This window comes from Abrus precatorius, unplaced genomic scaffold (assembly GCF_003935025.1).
Source record: "Abrus precatorius isolate BTA unplaced genomic scaffold, Abrus_2018 Scaffold3, whole genome shotgun sequence".
Lineage (NCBI taxonomy): Eukaryota > Viridiplantae > Streptophyta > Magnoliopsida > Fabales > Fabaceae > Abrus > Abrus precatorius.
In genome coordinates this window covers 4,258,222-4,278,021 of record NW_020874373.1, presented here as the reverse complement: position 1 = coordinate 4,278,021, position 19,800 = coordinate 4,258,222, and the positions used below count along the sequence as shown (strand labels likewise).

Below are 19,800 nucleotides of genomic sequence, written 5' to 3'. Positions count from 1 at the left end.
CAGCACTCCACATCCAAAGCAAAAAGCGTCTTGGGCTGTACACCACCAACAAAAATTTTCTTACATGTATGAAGAAATTGAGGCTGTACATAAATATACTATATGGACTTGACACCCACAATGGAAGGTCGATTGAAATGATGGAGAGAAGGAAAATATTTGCATCAAGAATCTTCTTTTATTGGAAAATTTTGATGACGCTCTGGATGGAGATCGAATTTTGTATATCATGTATAGAGTGAATGAAACGAGTGACTATAATTCTTGGGGATGATGATATAAAAAGCCTGAGACATTACTGAAGTGTATATATAAGGAGGAAAAGCAAGAAAAAGAAAGCTTGGAATACGAGCTTTGGAGATCAGGACAAGGCTCAGGAAAAACCTCCTCAGAGAAACCCAATACATTAGAACAAAACCATGAAGGGGGTGGCTCAGAACTGACAGAAAAAGTCACGTTTGAAAGACAGATTGTTGTGAATGGTGATTCATCTATTCCTGAAAAATTCCCGGCAACATTAATATTTGCACCAATCACATTCTTAAAAGTAATGCTACCAACAAATGGAAGTGCACTTGTGTCATACTTGTCATCTGGATGGAGACCGGAGGATCCTGTCATGCTGATACCCAAGTAAATATTGTCCAATTCTGCATCAGAAATGAAGATGTCTTTCATATAGCCACCTCTACCCCTAGTTGTCTTCAGTTCAATGCCAATAGGTGAGTTAAGTACATGAAACTTCTCAGCAATAATATCAGATATTCCACCAGACATCTCACTCCCAAATGCCAAGCCAGCACCTGATGATGATTGTAGGTGAACATTACTGATATGGACACTCGAGGTTGGTTTTCCATAGGCAATACCGTACTGATCCCAACCACTCTTCAGCACAATTGCATCATGACCAGTGCTAATGTTGCTGTTGTCAATGCAAACATGCTGTGAAGAATCTGAAAGTTTCAAAGACTAATGAATCACAATGCCCAAGAAGATTACAAGTTTATAGAACTAAATTGCATGTTGAAAATATCAGAATAATGAGAAACACCTTTAAGAATTGAAGAAACCAAATAACAGTAAACTCTTATGGCTTGCAAAACAAAAGTTTTAGCTAACTAAACTGTTCGTGATTCAAAGGTGCGTAGCTTGTGTGCTGTGTCCCAATGAGGTAAGTGAGTTATTAATTTACCTGGAACTATACCGCTTGTATAAGGGGATTCAGCTGGTGTACGAATAGTTATGTTCTGAATTTTAATGTTACTGCATTGTCAAAAGAAGAAAGATTTAAAAAACAGATTCCTTTCAGGAATCAATCAATTAGCATCAATATGTTCTACTGGTACCTGCAATATACCGGATGGATGTCCCAAGCAGGAGAGTTTAAAAATGTCAAATTGGAAATTATGACATCAACAGAATCAACAAATTCTACAAGATTTGGTCGACTGTAATTTAAGGAATGAGAACTGAAGAGCTCCCACCAGATAGAGCCTTGCCCATCTATAGTTCCATTATCACCTGGTGCATTTATTAAATACATAAATTTAAGTAAGGCAAAACTATATTACCTATCCTATGAAAGAAAAATTTAAAAGACAAGATGGTAATGGAAGAACCTGTAATCACCACATCACTTAAATTCTGTCCATAGATCAAACTGCGATATCTCCCACCTGGAACATCAATTCCTCTACCATAAGAAGGGAGGGAATCCACTAAGTCCCAATGAGCATAATCCTGGTATGATATATAAAATTTTTCAAGAGTAAGCAGAATTAGTACTTTGACAAAATATTGTTCATTAATATATCCTTAACAACTAACATGGCTAGGCAGGGTTTAGAAAACAAAAATGGAATTCAAGATTTGATTCCACTATTTTACATATATTGTTCTCTTTATTATTAAGAAGGAAGAGACAAATAATATTTGCTTGAAAATAGAATACACTGCTAAATATGCTGACTAATTGAATTTCTCACCTTAATTGAACTTCCTTCTAAACTTAGTTTTGATGTAGAATACCAGAAACAAATCTTTTTGGTATGCATTTGAGTTTTTATTATTATGGAATGGAGAAGTTAATAGGTAAGCGAGCATTAATTCAAGCTGAAGATTTTAACCTGGGATGCAATGATGGTTGCGCCTCTCTCAAGGAACAGAGTGAGGTGGCTGGTGAGGTTAAAACTTGCAGTAAGCCATCTACCAGATGGAACATATAGCTGAGCACCACCTTTGTCCGCAAATGACTTGAGATAAAATATTGCATTTTGAAACGCAACTGTGTTCAGCGTTATCCCATCTCCAACAGCTCCAAACTCCAAGATCGACACACTGTGAGGCCTAGCATCCAATGCTTTCTGTTTACATGGGCCACCGTTTTCTTCTCCATTGCTTTCCAGAGCAGCGCTTAATGCTACAAGTAAAAGCACCGCCACCTAAAAAGAAGATAGAAAAAGAGATGCATTAAAGTGCAATTCTAACTTCATAACTGTTGAGACGGAGAAACAATACGAAAGTGCTTCTGAAACGCTATAAGTTAATTACAGCCTATTCAGTTGGATGCAATTTTTTAAAACATAATATACCAGTATTGCTAGACGAATAAAAAGCAAACTGAACATGTAAATCAATCAAGCGAACGGTTTAATAGTGAAATTCCACTTTCCAGTTAGACAATATTATGAAAAGGCCAAGACTAATAAATCATAGTACCATACTATACCATTTAACTACAAAGACAAGAAAACAATATCTCAACCAACCTACCTTAGCGTAGTCACCAATATCTAATCACTCAAATTGTCTCCACAGAATTTTTATTAAGAAGATGATGTTAACAAGATATCGACGTAATTTATGATTACTATATAGACATTATAACAATATGATATAAAGTTGGAAGTGTACTGTAAAAGCCAAACACTGGAACAAACATCAAGACCTATTGTAGGTGTTGAAGTGAGTCAAACAAAAGATTTTGCAGGCTACATGAGATTAAAAACAAACTAACCCAGCATAAAACAACAATAAAAGAACAAACTTTACTTGAAAATTTCTTCTGGTATAACAAGACAACGTACTTAGTAGCCCCTTCATGTGTCTTTGAGAAGCAACAAGTCGAAACTGCAATGGAACAAGAAACTTCTGAATCCAGTGCAGGAAGAGTTGCATGGACTTACAAGAGGTTGAAGGAAGAACATAAAAAACAGAACAAGAGAAAGAGAGAACCGTGTGAAATCGTATATAATGGTAGGGAAGTACTAGAAACAAGAAAAAGAAAAATGAAAAAAAAGAAGGGTGGTAAGAGAAAGAGACAGCTAAAAAGGGAATGCCAGCTCTGCTTTTCTATAACCTTGTACATTAACAAATTTATACGCATCCAACAAGGAAAATAGTATAAAATTAATAATAAATAATATTGTAAAGAATCTTAATTCTCATCGACATTTCGATTTGATGTACCATGGAATTATATCAAATTCAGGCCACGGGATTGCCGACACAGATGGCAATTGCAGAGGGTCAATGTAACTCTGCTTAGAGGATTCTAAGAGAATAATATCGTACCATCCTTGATTTGTTTAATTAAGGAAACTAATTAACTACGTAATTTGCACTTCACTCACGTGCACTGTGAGCAACTTACCTGTCGTAGATTTCTACCCAGAATTTATTATCAGAATGGTATCGTTATTTTATTTCGTATTTAATTTTTATTATGTGAGTAAAAAGATATATATTATCTACTCTTTATTTAATAATGTGCACCTCATTCAAAACAAATTGTTAAATGTACTAACTATTTGAGGAATAAAATTATCAACACGAAAACAAATCCGATTTCACACTTGCCTCAAATACAATCAGTTGCAATAATTATTTTACTTTTTTTAGATATATCTAAAAGGATATATGTTAAGAAGTTAAAAATATTTTTATAAACTTAGAAAAAAATATTTTTACAAAAAATGGAAATTTTATTATCTTAAAATTATAAAAAAAATTAATATATTTTTATAATAATTTAAAGTATTTAATAAAATATATTTAATATTTTTTAACTTGTACTTTTAAATGCAGGTTGAAAATTTTGTAATTATTTTGACCTTTCTTATCATAAGATAAACAAGTTGGCCGGGTCCCTGCGAGCTTTTGTTGCTCTCTCAAACGAAAGTTGCTCGTTTTAGTTTAAGTTTTTCTAAAAAATTTATTTTATAAATATGTAAAAAATAATGTTTTAGAAGTTTTGTAATAATCAAATGTTAATTTTCTTTTATTGCAGTTATATAAAAAAAAAACCTATTTTTATTTCAAAGTTAAGTATATAATTTTTTAAAAATTACTGAAACAAATTTTAAAACTAAATTTATGTTTTCAAGTTTAATTAAAAAAAAAACTTTAACAAACACACTAAATTTTTTTAAAAGCAATTATTATGTAGAAAAATTCAAAAACAAACAGATTCTTAAGATATAGTTTTCCTTTTGGAAAACAAATGTTTTCCACTTTAATGCCCATAAAATTTATGAAAGATGGTACACACAATGAATTTAATCATTGATTAAAAAATTATATGGTTGAGATTCATGATTTTCAACTTTTAAAATAGGTGTAACTTTTAAAAATGTTTAATTATAATCTATCATTTAATATACTATATTTTCGAGCATATTTAGACAAATGAATATTTGGTTCAAATTTTTTTCCTGCTTCAATAATCGGCTCAAATTTAAAAATATTATTTTTTAAAGATGAAACTTTATAATAGAACACTTGAATTTATATATTATTACATACTAATAAGAATTATCTCAAGAATTTTGAAATTACATATGCGTGCGTGGTTGAAGGGAAGAGGATAAAAGATAAGAATGAAGATGAAGTTACATACTTTTTATTTCATATTCTTTCTTTCTTTTTTATCAATAGAAGATTCATATTAAGCCTCACATGCAGGAGTAAACAACTGAATAAAGTTAAAGAATATTCATAATTTTATTAATCGAGTTGTTTTCAAGAGATATTAAATATAATATATGTAGACTAAATTACACTTCACTCACTTACAATTTTATGTTTTTCAATTTATTGCTCTACATATTTTTTTAATAAACTTATTTGTCGAAGATAAAATAATACGACAAAGTAGTACTGCATAGATGCTAAGTGACATGAAAAAATAAGTATAAAGAGATAGAATATGTTAATTTGAGTTCTTAAGACTATTTTAAGTTACGAATAATAGTAAGTATTGTTAAAAAAATATTATATTTTTATAAATATAATATAATAAACGTTTTATTTTTAAACTTTTTTATTTTTATATAGTTAAACTCAATCTTAAGATTCATATTAATATAACTCTAAAAAAGTAGTAATATAAAAATATAAAAAAAAAATAAATAAATAAATAAATAAAGTATAAAATTACACAAGAATAAGCTATAATTTACCCACATATTTATTGTACGTGATTTAAATTTTATTTTTTTCTCTACTAATGATCAAACAAATATTTTATCAATGTAAACCAAAAGACAAACTCAACGTGATAATTGTGTGGAGGTTGATAGCAGATAATCACGAAAAGTGAGTATGGCTACATATATTGCACGGCTGAGAAGGGTAGCTTGCAACTTGCAACACATTTTATTAAATTGAATTCGGTTCAGATCGGTGCACATGGAAGGGGCAGTATAATAGGTTCAATGACTAAATGTAATTCGGCCATGAGATCAGCAAGAGTATATCTATTTTTTGAAAAAAAAATTAATAAAATCACTCAAAAAATATTAAACAAAGTAAAATGTACAACAACACTGAATCATGTGACAATAGTTTGAGGACTAAATTCAAAATTGAATCAAGGCTTTATTATCAGTGAAACTACTGTTTTTTTCACAAATTTTAAGTGATATTAATTTTTTATATATAACTTTAACATTAAAGTTTCATCTCAATAGTTTATATAGTAAAAAGTGATATTATAATTTATAAATCAACATTGAATGCTAAAGTGATACTTTAATTTTTAATTGAAAAAAAAACCAAAATAGTCAACATATATATTGCAGTGTAAGTTATCTCCCTACTTTTCCAGATCTTCAGTCCACTGCTGACAATTTATTGTTCTCTTAACTTAAAAAGTAATTAAAAATGTGCATACCCTAGCCAACTGCACTTACTTACACACATGTGCGCCATTATAGATTTGGCAATACAATGCATTGGCTATGTCTTGTTGTCGCCAAGATATTAGATAATGTGCATTTTTGTCTTTTTATTTTTTCTGTCAGAGAAGGGGAATTAAGATACACAGGGATCCTAGAGATTGAATTTCTGCCATTTGAACAACTAATAACACATGCAGTAACGCGTAACACTGACACTGACGTCGTGCGCTCCTATATTCTCTTTAAAAAGGTGACAATTTTGTTATGGGCAGAGACTACTTCTTTTGGTGAAGACTTTGCAGCAATGTCAGGGTCCCATCCTTCAGCTTCAGCAGAGAAAGAAATAGAATCCGAGGGTTCTTTGCACAATGCATACATGTACTCGATTGCTCCACGCTCCAATTCAGCTGTTTTTCTAGTACTAAATTAAGGACACACCCATATATCATGATAGATAAATAACCGGGATATATTTGATTATTTAGCAAGACACAATTTCTGTTAAATATTAACCAAACTGCTCCATATATATGTGCAATTTTTTCTAGCAACAAAATATCACCTAAATATATTGAATAGGTGATATTTTGGTGAATGCTTAATCGGTGATTAACTTGTGGGTTTAGCCCAAATGAAAAATGTAAGAATCCTGCAACTGTTGTAAGGGTATAAGTTGAAAAAATTAATAAATATTTTTTTTTATTGTGACATGATAATTATGGTGAAAACTGAAAACCTTCTTTCTCATAAAATCTCTCAACTTCTCCTTCACTTTCGAATATCGTGGATTCTAACAATCATTATCAAATTCTATATCAAAGGTTTCAAAAGGATGGAAGGGAACACGGTGTAGGGTTGGGATGGATTTTTTTGCATTGAGAAACTTTGCCATTTAATAAATAATGAATAAGACTATGACAATGGCTGAGGAGTATGCATTTAACATGTCTTCAAACAAGGTTGGGGGAGACAAACAACCTTCCACCAAAGCTGCTAGTTTGATTGAAGAAGGAGTGGGTGCAATGAACATGAACACTAATGGCAAAGGATGGAGGGTGCTGAAAAACAAATACGACGAGTTAGGCAAAGGATGAAAAAGGGTCATGGAAAAATAGTGGATGAATGAGGGGTAAATGCTGGAGATAGGGTCCCATTATTTCGGTGCTATCATGGTGGGTTCTTTGATGAGTGGACATATGATGGTGCAAGAGTTTTTTTTCAAGAGGAAGAAGAAGGAAGTTTTGTTTGGTGGATTCTTTGACTTCATGGTTTACAATGCAGAGGAATTTTTTTGTGAGTAATGATTACATAATGGTGGCAGAGAAAGAAGATGATGGAGGATTCCAAGTTTTTCAGTTTCTAATGGAAGAATCAAGATTTCGATAAGAAAGCTCAAATACTGGCAAACTAACAGGGAATTTACATCGTCATAGTAAAAAGATAAATTTGATGATATACAATAAAATTAAAGAATCAAATTAAAACTTAAATTAAAATATCAAATTACTAAATTAAAACCAAAGTTATGTATGCGTGTATAATTACAGTTCATATTTAATTGGACAATTTTTTTAATTAAATTGATAACTTGATTCAATTTTTTAAAAATATTTTTATTTATTTTAGTTTTCAATTTTTTTAAAATTTAATTTTTACCGTTTACGTTAAACTGAATTGGTTTGTGAATACCTTAAACTATTATACCATGCCAATGAATACCTATAATTAGGAAAAACATCATAGACGTGATTCAACACGGTTTTGCCCTAACATATCTAGAATTGCTTTTTCACAAATAATATTCCAATATCACGTTTACACAAAATAAGCTATAAACTTTTCCCACTCTACCACAGCTACTTGTGCGAACAAATTAACTGTGAACCCAATGCCAATACAATATTTTGAGTTTATAATTGCTAAGCCTCTGTTGTTATTTATTTATTTTTTCTCTCGCATCCTCATAATCTTAAACTATTGCAAGTATTAATAGCCCAGAAGAAATGCTTTCAACCCTTACATTGGCCTTATAAACAACTTCCACGATTTCATGTTAAAATATTAAATTTGATATTAATTTCAGTATAAAAATAAGAAATCGACAAGGCTTAGCTAAATAAGAATCTGGTTCATATTTTATGTGGTAAAGGAACAAATAAAAGAAACCTAACAACAAAGGAAGGTGGCCACTGATCTGATTTGTCTGGCAGGAGAGAAGAACGGAAGGTATATGCCATTAGCAGCTTGGCTAAAAGATGAGCATAATGATTACCATCCAAATTAAGGAAAGCTTGACAGAGAAGTTCCATTAGCATTGGAAGAAGTGGGTAGCATGGTCGTTAACCAACCGGCACGCTTCTCTAAACGTTCCTATTCACATTCAATTGCTCGGAGGCCAATACAAGCTTACTGGTTAGGAATAACTTGGAATTTCCCATTGAACCCACATAGAAGCTTAATTGGGTTTTATTATCACTGAGCCGAACCAGCCCAAAAAATCTGAAAATGTTGAAGGCCCATCTCACATTTTCAGTGGACTAGAGAACATTTCATCGTCAGCGCTAATGACACAACTCACATGTGCAAAACAAAAGTATCAATTTAGTGTAATTTACTAAATTTGCCCACATAGACATGTGAATTTCACCTAGGTCAGAAACGAAACAATAAAAAAAAATTGAAAAAATAAGCAAGTTTCATTTTTTGTAATGGGCTAAACTCTCTCACCGACCGCAAAAGCTTACCCTTGACTTGGGTCATTCATGTAATCTTATTTGTATGACTATTTATTTTGTTATGGTGTGGGATTATTTGTATCTTGTAACTGTACCGTACGTAATTTTGTTTTGTTTTGTTTAATATGTAACCCATCGAACATTATTATTTGAGATAACGCTCGTTTCGTCAAATTAATGTGCACATCTTTTTACATTTGTAAGTATGATAAAGAAGGTTTTTAGGATGTCTAAGTTAACTTACAAATCTCGTTTGTCTAATTTATTTTTAATATAATAATTCATTGACGACTATTAAATAGTTGAGTAATGAATGGTGAGAAAATTTTAAAAGTTTAAAAAAATCGACAAATAATGTGATAAAAAATAGAAAATAGATAAATAAAGTTAATATCAAAATATAATAATTTTTTTTGTTGAAGGGAACAAATAGTTTAGGTCAACTCATTAAATCATTGTTTTATTTGTAAATGTCAAACCTACTAATTTGTGTCAACTCGGGTCATATCTTTAAACATTTTGAAATCGATCAATCTTATCCTGACCTAGGTGCATGACAATATCCATGTTTTTAAATAGTTTTTCTTTTCATTTTTTCAAATAATTTTTATTTTAAAATCAAAATACGTCAACCCAAACTAATTTTAATTGTTTGGTTTAGATATCCTTTACAGTAAAACAATTTTATTTGAGATCTAATGTGATTTTTTTAGTACATACATCTCAAACCTTGCTTTTAAAAAAATTATGTATATTATTTGAAACGATTACTTTTATCTTAATTTACTGGATTTTTTTTAGGAATACTTTAAAAATATTGACAAAACTCAACTCAATCTAAACAAAACAATAATTTATTTTTTTTACTTTAAATTTGACCTTATCCAATTATACCCATACCTATGTGTGTAAAATAAACTATAAATTACTTTAAAATAGAAGTATGAGTAAATATGCATGTAAATACATGTATGGTTATAAATTTTATTTCCTTTTTATGTTTATTAATTTTTTAATATAATAAATTTAAAATATTTTTTTAAATTTTTAAGATGATATATATATTATTCAATATTTATTTTAGATATTTTTAAATGTATGTTTTAATGGTACATAATTAGAACTTATTTATAGTTATATTTTATTAGAAATTGTATAGTTTAATGCATTTATAACATTAAATACTATAATTTTAAATAAAAATATCATTTATTGATTTCTTATTATGTATTATTTAATATACATATATATCTATGTATCTATATCTATATATATATCTATATGTAAAATTGATTACACTTATTTATTATATATGCATTAAATTTTGAAACGTATAAAGTTATTTTTATATATCTAACTCTATTTACTTATTACTTTATGCATTAAAATTCAGAACATATATGTAAAATTGACTACACCTATTTATTACACATACATTAAATTTTGAAACGTATAAAGTCATTTATATTTATGTAACTCTATTTACTTATTAATTTATGCATTAAAATTCAGAACTTATAAAGTTACTCTAATGTACACTCACTTAGTACTCTATGCATTCAAATTCAAAAATAAATTTTTATTTTTATTAAAAATATTTTAATAGGAACTGATATATTATAATTATGTATAACTTATTAATATAAATAATATTTTATTTATATTTTATATTATAATAATTATGATGACAAATTTAATTTTTTTAAATTAAAAAATTAACAATATTTATATTTAATGATTTTGTTGCAATATTTTTTTTATAAAATACAATAATGATGATGATAAATTCAAAATTCTCCAGTTAAAATTAATTAATTATAATAATTAAAATAAATTAAAAATTATTAAATATCATAACAATTAAAATAAATATGATTTAACTATTCTATTTTTATATTTAATAATTTTATATTATAATAAATAAATAAAGAAAATATAATATTTTGACACTGTTATATTTAATTTCTATATATATCATTTATTTTAAAATTTTATCTATATGAAGTCTAAATATTTACAACTATTGAAAGATTTTAAATCTGAGAAAGATAAAAGTTAGTGTTTAAAATGATAAAAAAAAAAATTATATTAACATATCAAATTATATTTATTTTATTATAATTTCATATTTTAACTATATGATTATTTAAAATTTTTAGATTAGAATATAAATTCTAATGTTTTTAAAATTTTTTATGTTAGCATTTAATTACAAACGTAAAGAAGAGTGCTTCATAATAAAAAAATTTAGTTATTTTATGAACTTATAATTAAAAAATATAAATTTTAAGAATATAATATAATAAATAATTAGTTCCGAAGATATAAATCAAAATAAAGATATTATACATAAAAATATGAAATCAATACAAATTTTTTATTAATATAATTATTTATTATATTATATTCTTAAAATTATATATTTTTTAATTAAAACAAATTAAATTAGATTTACTGGATGTTGACATCTTTTTGTAGAACTAAGTAACGTATAAAAGAGACAAACAAAAAATATATCCAAAAACAAGAAGTAAATCTCTAATTCACTATATTTGCGATAAAATAGTTAGAATACATTTATTTTTTCAATAGCGATATAATATTTTAATATATTTATATTAAAATTATATTTATATATCTTTAAAATAATTAGAGACCTAATAATATATATATATATTAAATTTTTTTTAGTTCAATGTTTAATTTTATATAGCATTTTAAATTTTATTTAAATTAATATTTATTTTTTTAATAAAATATTTAAAATATTATGTCATGATTAAGTTAGTTTATAAATACATTTATTTTTATTAATTATTAATTAAAATAATAAATAAACTATATTAATTTTTTAAAAAAATAAAAAACAATTATATAAGAAAAATTAATAAATTTATTATTTTAATTTTATGACCCAAATAACATAATTTTATTATACTTAATTAGTTATTAAATAAAATTAATTTATTTATAATGTCCATCAATATTGAATTATGTTATTTAAAAATATAAAATAATTTAATCATTTAAAAAACTCAATTCTATATTTTTTTAATAAAAAAGTAAACTCTTAAATTCAGTATATTTATATTATTATAAATTTTTATTTTCAATAATTTTAAATGGTGATTTTATTTATATGTAAAATATTTAATATATTTTTATTTTTAAATATTAATATATAATTTTGTATATATTGAAATTTAAAGTAAATTTTTAAAATTTCATACATTAGTTAAATAAATACTTTATTTTTGTATATATTAGTTTGATAAGTTATTTTAAAAAAAATATGATATCATATTTTAATAAATATATAATAAATTTTATTAATAATTTTAAATAAATAGTTTATTATATAAATTTAATTCAAAAAATATAAATAAATATATAAAAAATTATAAAGCTTTTTATTTATAATTTATAATTTATATTAAAAAATTTATTGTTATAATTATTTATTTAAAATTTTATAATAATAAATGATTTATGATTTCATAAAACAATATAAATTTTACTTTTACATTTTAGAAATAAGATATTTGTATGCTATTTTGTTTTATACTAAAAAAATATTAAATTATACATATTTTTAATAATAATTTATTTTAACCAGTAATTTTTTTATTATATTTATATACTTTTTGTATTTAAATTATATTTTTATATTATAAAATAAATTAATTTAATAAAAAAATAAACCATGCAATACACAGACATATTTTCTAGTTAATAATGATTACTTTATATAATGGTATAAAAATTATTAAGAGAAATTGTGGAATAATATAACAAAACTATAAATATATAAATGATAGAAAATATATTTTAAACTACCAAAAGAGACACTTAAAAGTGTTTTTTTGTTTTTTTTATAAACAAGATGTATTTTTAGAAAACGTACATAAGAAAAAATAAAACAACAATGGTGAGTTTTTAAGTTATTTAACTAATAAAATAGAATAAAATATTTCTTTATAAAGGCAAATTTATTGTTAAAAAGTCACCTTTAACCAAAAATACAAAAAAATAAAATTTTCAAACAAGGATAAAACAATGACATGAACTATCAGGACGTACAAATAAAGTGAGCTTTTAAGTTATTTAACTAAGAAAAAGGGAAAAATAAAGTTTTTGTACAAAGGGGTGTCTGGCGTTAAAATTTCTCTCTTGTTTTGTTGGCTGTTGTGAAGAAAATAGATTTCACGTGGATCTCACTTATCCTTTGTTTTCTTTTTCACCTATTTATTAAAATTATAAACAATAAAAGATACATGAAAAAATATGTTTATTTTTCTAAACTATTTGTCTTATGTTAATTTCTATCATAATCAAGAAGAAAGTGTAAATGAGACGATGATGTGATTTGTGGTGCATTGGGCGACGGTGACGGTCACTGAAATACATTGTATATGGACCAACATTCCGATATGGCAAATGAGGCAATGTATCTTCCTTTCCACTACTCGTCGCTTCAGTTTGACAAATACAAAAGTAATCATACATTGTCCTTTACATTTTTATTTTATTTTTTGTAATTTCCAAAGATTTGTTCTTCACAATATATAAATGATTTTAAGGATTATCTAAATAATAATATTTTACTTAAAAATATTTACAAGTGCAAAATTTATAAAAACAATAAAATACTTTTTTTAAGAATATATGTGTCTCAATTGTCAACGCTCCAAAGAAAAAGTTAAAACAATTCTATAATAGCCCAAATTCAAACATAGTTAATAATAGCACGGCAAGAAAAGTTACTAACAAAGAATTGAGAACATCTGAATCTGTACTGGGGCTTGATATTTTTTCTAAACAGTGAATCAAAACTTGAAATTTAGTAATTTACTAGCAATTAACCAGAAAAAGGAAGGAGGGTAGGCCCAGCACCATCCATAAATTGATACCTAGCAAATCCAGAGGAACCAATGAATTTTATTTTCTTCATAATAAAGAAAAACTTAGCCTCAAAACAGAAAGCAAATAAATGTTTATTTAACTTACGTAAATACAAATAAAAAAAATAGATATATAATGAGATGCCAGCCAATACGAAAAGGATGTGGCACGTGTGTAAAGTGAAAAGTTATATGAGAGAAGCATGGGAAAAGGGCACGGTGGAGTAGGAGTAGGAGCCTGCCATGTTTGTCCGTGAGAGAAGGGAAGGGTTCATGCTTTTAACTCTTCTTTCTCACTCCCACTCTCTCTTCTTCTTCTAACCAAATGGACTCTTCCCATCACTCCACCGCTTGATCTACTTCTCCGTTTCTTCTGCTTTTGGTAATTACTTCTTTTTCTCACTCTTTTTTCTTTTTTTTTTGGGTGCACTTTGGATCCATTGGTGAATGCTCATGGGGTTTTTTCTCTGCTGTTTTGGAAATACAATTAGCTTTTTTTTTTTTTTTTTTTTTTTTTAATTGAGCATGTTTGCTTGTGCAGATTTGTTTTGACCTTATAGATTAAAGGTGTTATTTTATTTCTAGCGGATTTTATCTCCTGATTAATGGATTTGAGCGATTGTTGGAAATAAGTAATTTATATATATGAATCGTCTCGAAGAGTATCCGGTCTTGTCTCTGAACTCATGTTTTTGGTGCCTTTGATTTCAACCCTCTTTCACAAGCGTGGATTAAGAGTTCAATTTGGGTTTATTTATATCTAAGTTACTTGTTGATGTTGTTTCTGAAGTTTGAATACAAAGCTGGGAAAGAATAGAATACATACAAAATTACTTTTGTTTTGGGGGAATGAAGGGGAGGGGTCCCTTTTAACTGTTTGGAAACCTGTGATAACAACCTCTGCTTTGGTGATGACAGATCCGTTTGCACGGGTGTTAGATTATGGAATCCTGTGATTGTATAGACACACAATATCCTCCAGATGAACTTCTTGTCAAGTATCAGTATATTTCGGATGTTCTGATTGCCCTTGCCTATTTCTCAATTCCTGTGGAACTTATCTATTTTGTTCAGAAGTCTGCTTTCTTTCCATATAGATGGGTGCTTATGCAGTTTGGCGCTTTTATTGTGCTCTGTGGAGCAACTCACTTCATAAACTTGTGGACGTTCTCTCCACACTCTAAAGCTGTTGCTGTTGTAATGACAATTGCCAAAGTGTCGTGTGCTATTGTGTCTTGTGCGACTGCTCTGATGCTTGTTCACATTATTCCTGATCTGTTGAGCGTCAAGACGCGTGAATTATTCCTTAAGAACAAGGCTGAAGAACTTGACAGGGAGATGGGACTTATTCTTACTCAAGAAGAAACCGGAAGGCATGTTAGAATGTTGACTCATGAAATCAGGAGCACACTTGACAGGCATACCATTCTGAAGACTACTCTTGTGGAGCTGGGTAGGACTTTAGGCTTGGAGGAATGTGCATTATGGATGCCGTCAAGAAGTGGCCTGAATCTGCAACTCTCCCATACTTTAACCTACCACCAAGTGCAAGTTGGGTCTACTGTGCCAACAAACCTTCCTATTGTCAATGAAGTCTTCAATAGCCCTCGAGCTATGAGGATACCGCACACCTGTCCACTGGCCAGGATCAGACCTCTCGTGGGAAGATATGTGCCACCTGAAGTTGTTGCTGTTCGGGTGCCACTTTTGCATCTGTCAAATTTCCAAATTAATGATTGGCCTGATCTTTCAGCAAAAAGCTACGCAATCATGGTTCTCATCCTCCCTACTGATAGTGCTAGAAAATGGCGAGACCATGAGTTGGAACTTGTTGATGTTGTTGCTGATCAGGTATTGAGTTCATTTGTGATTTCCTTTATCATATTGGTTGTTGTTTTCCTTATGCCATTCTTGTTTTTATATTGTATAATGTCTGTTCCTTATTTTCATTATTCTGTATTCCTTTACTCCTTGTTAATTGCTTAAACCATTATACTTGTTGTCATCGGTTGTTGGAAGTTATGTTCTAACTGTCATAGCGAATTTGTTTTGGGGTGTAGAATATTAATAGAATTAGGAAATGGCTTTCAACCATTGGTCATTTGGCCAGGCCATGCTTGACTTAAATGATAACGGTTTGGGGTTTATGGGTATTTTTCAACCACTAAGGAAGGAAGAAGGCGACAAACGATACTTGGTAGGTACGTGCGATCCAAAAGCTAGTTTAGGGAGGATGCCAAATCATGTATTTACTTGTAGTCAACACATGGTTTCCATCATATATCTCTTGTTTTTTTCTAGCTTTTGTGGTTAGAGTGATATCCTTTGGCTCCATTTGTTAAATGTTCAAAATCAATTTTAATCCCATGCACCTAGTAATTCATTTCAGAAAAAAAATTCAGCTATTTAAATAGGGGGTCAAGAGAGACCCAAAAGAACTTCTCTTTTAGACAAAGTTATTAAAAGATACATTTTAATTAATCAAATTTTTAAAAATTTGATTTTTGACCAAGTTCAATGGTGTCATGTGATTCATGTAGCTGATCTCACTTAGTGAGATAAGGCTTGGTTGTTGTATCATGACTTGGAAATTGTGCTGCAATAGCTAAAAGGAAAATCTTATCAACAGTTCAACACTCAGCTGATGTGTATCTTAAACACCTCTCGCCTCCTCCATGCACAAGCAACTAATCCACCAATAGTTTGGGATAGGCTTTGATATTATGTTAGAGTTGAGAATAGATCGGCCTACCTCAACCCTAAAAGCCAGCACAAGGGATTAGACTTGCCCAAGTCAATATAAGTTATACTTGGACAGTTTAACCACTGAGTGACCCCACCCATGTAAATGTATCAACAAGTTGTACTTTGACCGCTGATATGGGATGTTAACAAACCCCATTATGCTTTCTAGGAATTTTCTTACTAGACTTAAATGACCATATTAACTATGTTTTAAATTTGCATTTGTGACATTTGATATAATGCCAGAGTTGCCATTTCAAAATTTTGCTGATGCCTGCTGATGTTTTAGCATTTGCTTCTTTATATGACCTCAAATCAAAATGTTGGGTTATGGCTGGTTAATATATATACATTTCAAAGTATTCACTTCAGGAGACTATTCTTCTACATATTGAACTCATTTGTAGTTTCCAAACAGGTAGCAGTTGCCCTTTCACATGCTGCTATTTTGGAGGAGTCTATGCGAGCCCGTGATCAACTCATGGAGCAGAATGTTGCTTTAGACTTAGCTCGGCGAGAGGCAGAGATGGCGATTCATGCTCGCAATGATTTCCTTGCTGTCATGAATCATGAAATGAGGACACCAATGCATGCAATTATAGCATTATCATCACTTCTCTTGGAGACTGAACTGACTCCAGAGCAGAGGGTTATGATAGAGACAGTATTGAAGAGTAGTAATGTTTTGGCAACACTTATCAATGATGTTTTAGATCTTTCTCGCCTTGAAGATGGTAGCCTTGAATTAGAAATGGGAAAATTCAACCTTCATGGTGTTTTGGGAGAGGTAATTGCTGTAAGATTTTCTTCTTCATTGGGTTCTCATAGCGGTACATTATTAATCTTTACTATGAAATTGTTTTCATCTTTTTCTATCTTAAATGCAGGTCGTTGAACTGATAAAGCCTATAGCATCTGTGAAAAAATTACCTATTACTTTAATTCTGGCTCCCGATCTGCCTTCTTATGCCATTGGTGATGAAAAGCGGCTTATGCAAACTCTCTTAAATGTTGTGGGTAATGCTGTCAAATTCACCAAGGAGGGCTATGTTTCTATAAGAGCATCTGTTGCAAAACCAGAATCTTTACAGGATTGGCGCCCTCCTGAATTTTATCCAGCATCAAGTGATGGCCATTTCTACATACGAGTCCAGGTTATGACTGGGGCATCAACTATCCTAGCCTTAAATTAAATTAATTTTTGACGTATAGGTTCTAGAAAAATTCCTAATGTTTATATCCGGATAGTTATGTAATTGAATTCTTCGATGACCTAAATAATTGAATCATCTGGAACATGCACGCCTAGATGCCAAGGAATTAACCCAAAGACATCCACCGTTTGTTTGTTTTGTAGTTAATCCGAGGAATTAATTTTGATATTGCTTGTTTATTGACCCTAGCATCCTTGTTTGTTCAGGTCAAAGATTCTGGATGTGGAATTCTCCCGCAAGATATTCCACATCTCTTTACCAAGTTTGCTCAGTCTCGGAGTGGACCAGCACGACCTAGCAGTGGTGCAGGTCTTGGGCTTGCCATTTGTAAAAGGTACATCCAAAAATGCTGAGTTTGATGCTGATTACCTAGTTAGATAGCGTTATTACGTCTATTCTTAATGAATGTTAATACTATAGCTTAAATATTATTTATCGTATATTGACTCTTGACAAAATTGGTTCAGATTTGTAAATCTCATGGGTGGTCACATATGGATTGAGAGTGAGGGCCCTGACAAAGGAAGCACAGCTACATTCATCGTCAAACTTGGGATTTGCAGCAATCCAGACTCATCAGATCATCAAGCTGCAAACAGAGGCCAAGCATATAGTGGAAGTGGAGGCCTCGCTAGATTTAAACCCTTTGTCAAAGAAGATGATGACGCAGGTTTTTCCAATCGACGCAACCAAAGAAGTTTCTAAAATCCATAGAACCTAAATTGCATACCATTTGATCACAGTCGACCAAATATAGTAAACTTATTTTCATTTTGCATATTGCAAATTGTATAATTTTCAGTTTGCAGCTATAGATTAGGCTACTGCGTCAGGTATGTTTCTAACAAACAGGTCTTACCCGTAAGTCCTGTCATATTATTAACTAGCATATAATACAAAAAAACGAAGTTGAGGGATGATCCATAATTGATTTAGAGTACTATTTCTGATATTCAGTACGCAAAAGTTAGTTTTGTTTGGTGCCTATCATTTTTTGAAAAATATAAATTATTTGGTGAAAGAAACTATAGTACCTCATAATGTATAGTGATACGGTAATTAGGAGCCTAAATAAATAAACAAAATGCGTAGTCGTGCAGGTATCAAGACATTTTTTCTTTTGTTTTGAACCATAGATATGTTTTTTGAGAGATAATTTAGCAGATGCATTAAAACAAAAACTTAAATGTGTTGGAATATACATTTGATTGTTCAGCAAATACGTTAAACGCAAAAAGGAAAAAATTCCATGAGATGAACCCTATTTCATAAATATTTGGTCCCATGAACACCAACTTATATTTCCTAAATCAAATGTAATTTTTTACTTAGACGTGGATTGCTTTTACAAATCTGTACTACAGGTCTTTCTGCATACGGTTTAAAACTCAATTGCACGAATTCCAATATGGTTAAAAGCTTAGTTGAACAAACACGGTTTATTTTTTGCTTTTCGGAAAGAAATATTTAGAAGCGATAATGTCAAACCAATGAAACTCTTCTTTACTTCCTTTTAAGTGAGATATTTCAACGTTAATATTCGTCTCTTTCAACGTCATCTCAATTGTGCAAATGCTTTTCATTGACAAATTATCAATTTACAAGTAAAAAAATTTAACTCAACTTCTTATCCAACTAAAATAAGATTTTTGATGAACATATAAACAATTTTATTACGGACAAAATAGTCATTTTCAAATACCTCTTGATCAATTACAAATTAATATTGACCAAAAAATAATTATTCTTTTAAGTTTCATTTTTTTGTTGTCACGGTTGAAATGAATATCCAGATTCTTAGCGGGAACTAAATTTTAATTTTATTTTTACTTAAGCAAAAATAAAACAAAAAATTATATAAAATTTGCTTAAATAAATTAAATTAACTTTAAGCGAATTTTAAATTACGAGAAAAAGAATTAAAGATAGCTATAGGTGGAGATGAAAATGAAAAAAGAAAGAAGAGTTATTTACGGAGTAGGTGAAAAGGAATTTGGAAGATGAGAGGAGTTGAATATGAAAA

At 29.3% G+C, this 19,800-nt stretch overlaps 2 protein-coding genes across 3 annotated transcripts; one reads left to right on the top strand and one right to left on the bottom strand.

Moving 5' to 3' along the window:
- Positions 1–133: 133 nt before the first annotated feature.
- LOC113861011 (probable polygalacturonase) lies at positions 134–6,560 on the bottom strand. Its single transcript, XM_027493603.1, has 6 exons — positions 6,462–6,560; positions 2,130–2,444; positions 1,623–1,743; positions 1,350–1,524; positions 1,196–1,266; positions 134–956 (listed from the first exon to the last, which is right to left on the bottom strand). Exons 1-6 carry the CDS (start codon positions 6,558–6,560, stop codon positions 256–258), a joined length of 1,482 nt encoding a protein of 493 aa, XP_027349404.1. The 3' UTR covers positions 134–255.
- A 7,246-nt stretch (positions 6,561–13,806) lies between these two features.
- On the top strand, positions 13,807–18,792 carry LOC113861283 (ethylene response sensor 1-like). 2 transcript variants are annotated; one of them, XM_027493996.1, is made up of 6 exons: positions 13,807–14,200; positions 14,360–15,669; positions 16,982–17,350; positions 17,451–17,717; positions 17,984–18,111; positions 18,245–18,760. In XM_027493996.1, the coding sequence occupies exons 2-6, from the start codon at positions 14,761–14,763 to the stop codon at positions 18,480–18,482; spliced, it is 1,911 nt and encodes a 636-aa protein (XP_027349797.1). In that variant the 5' UTR covers positions 13,807–14,200; positions 14,360–14,760; the 3' UTR covers positions 18,483–18,760. The 2 variants fall into 2 exon arrangements, with proteins under 2 accessions (XP_027349797.1, XP_027349796.1); XM_027493995.1 differs by having other exon boundaries at positions 13,848–14,200; positions 14,737–15,669; positions 18,245–18,792.
- Positions 18,793–19,800: the final 1,008 nt, after the last annotated feature.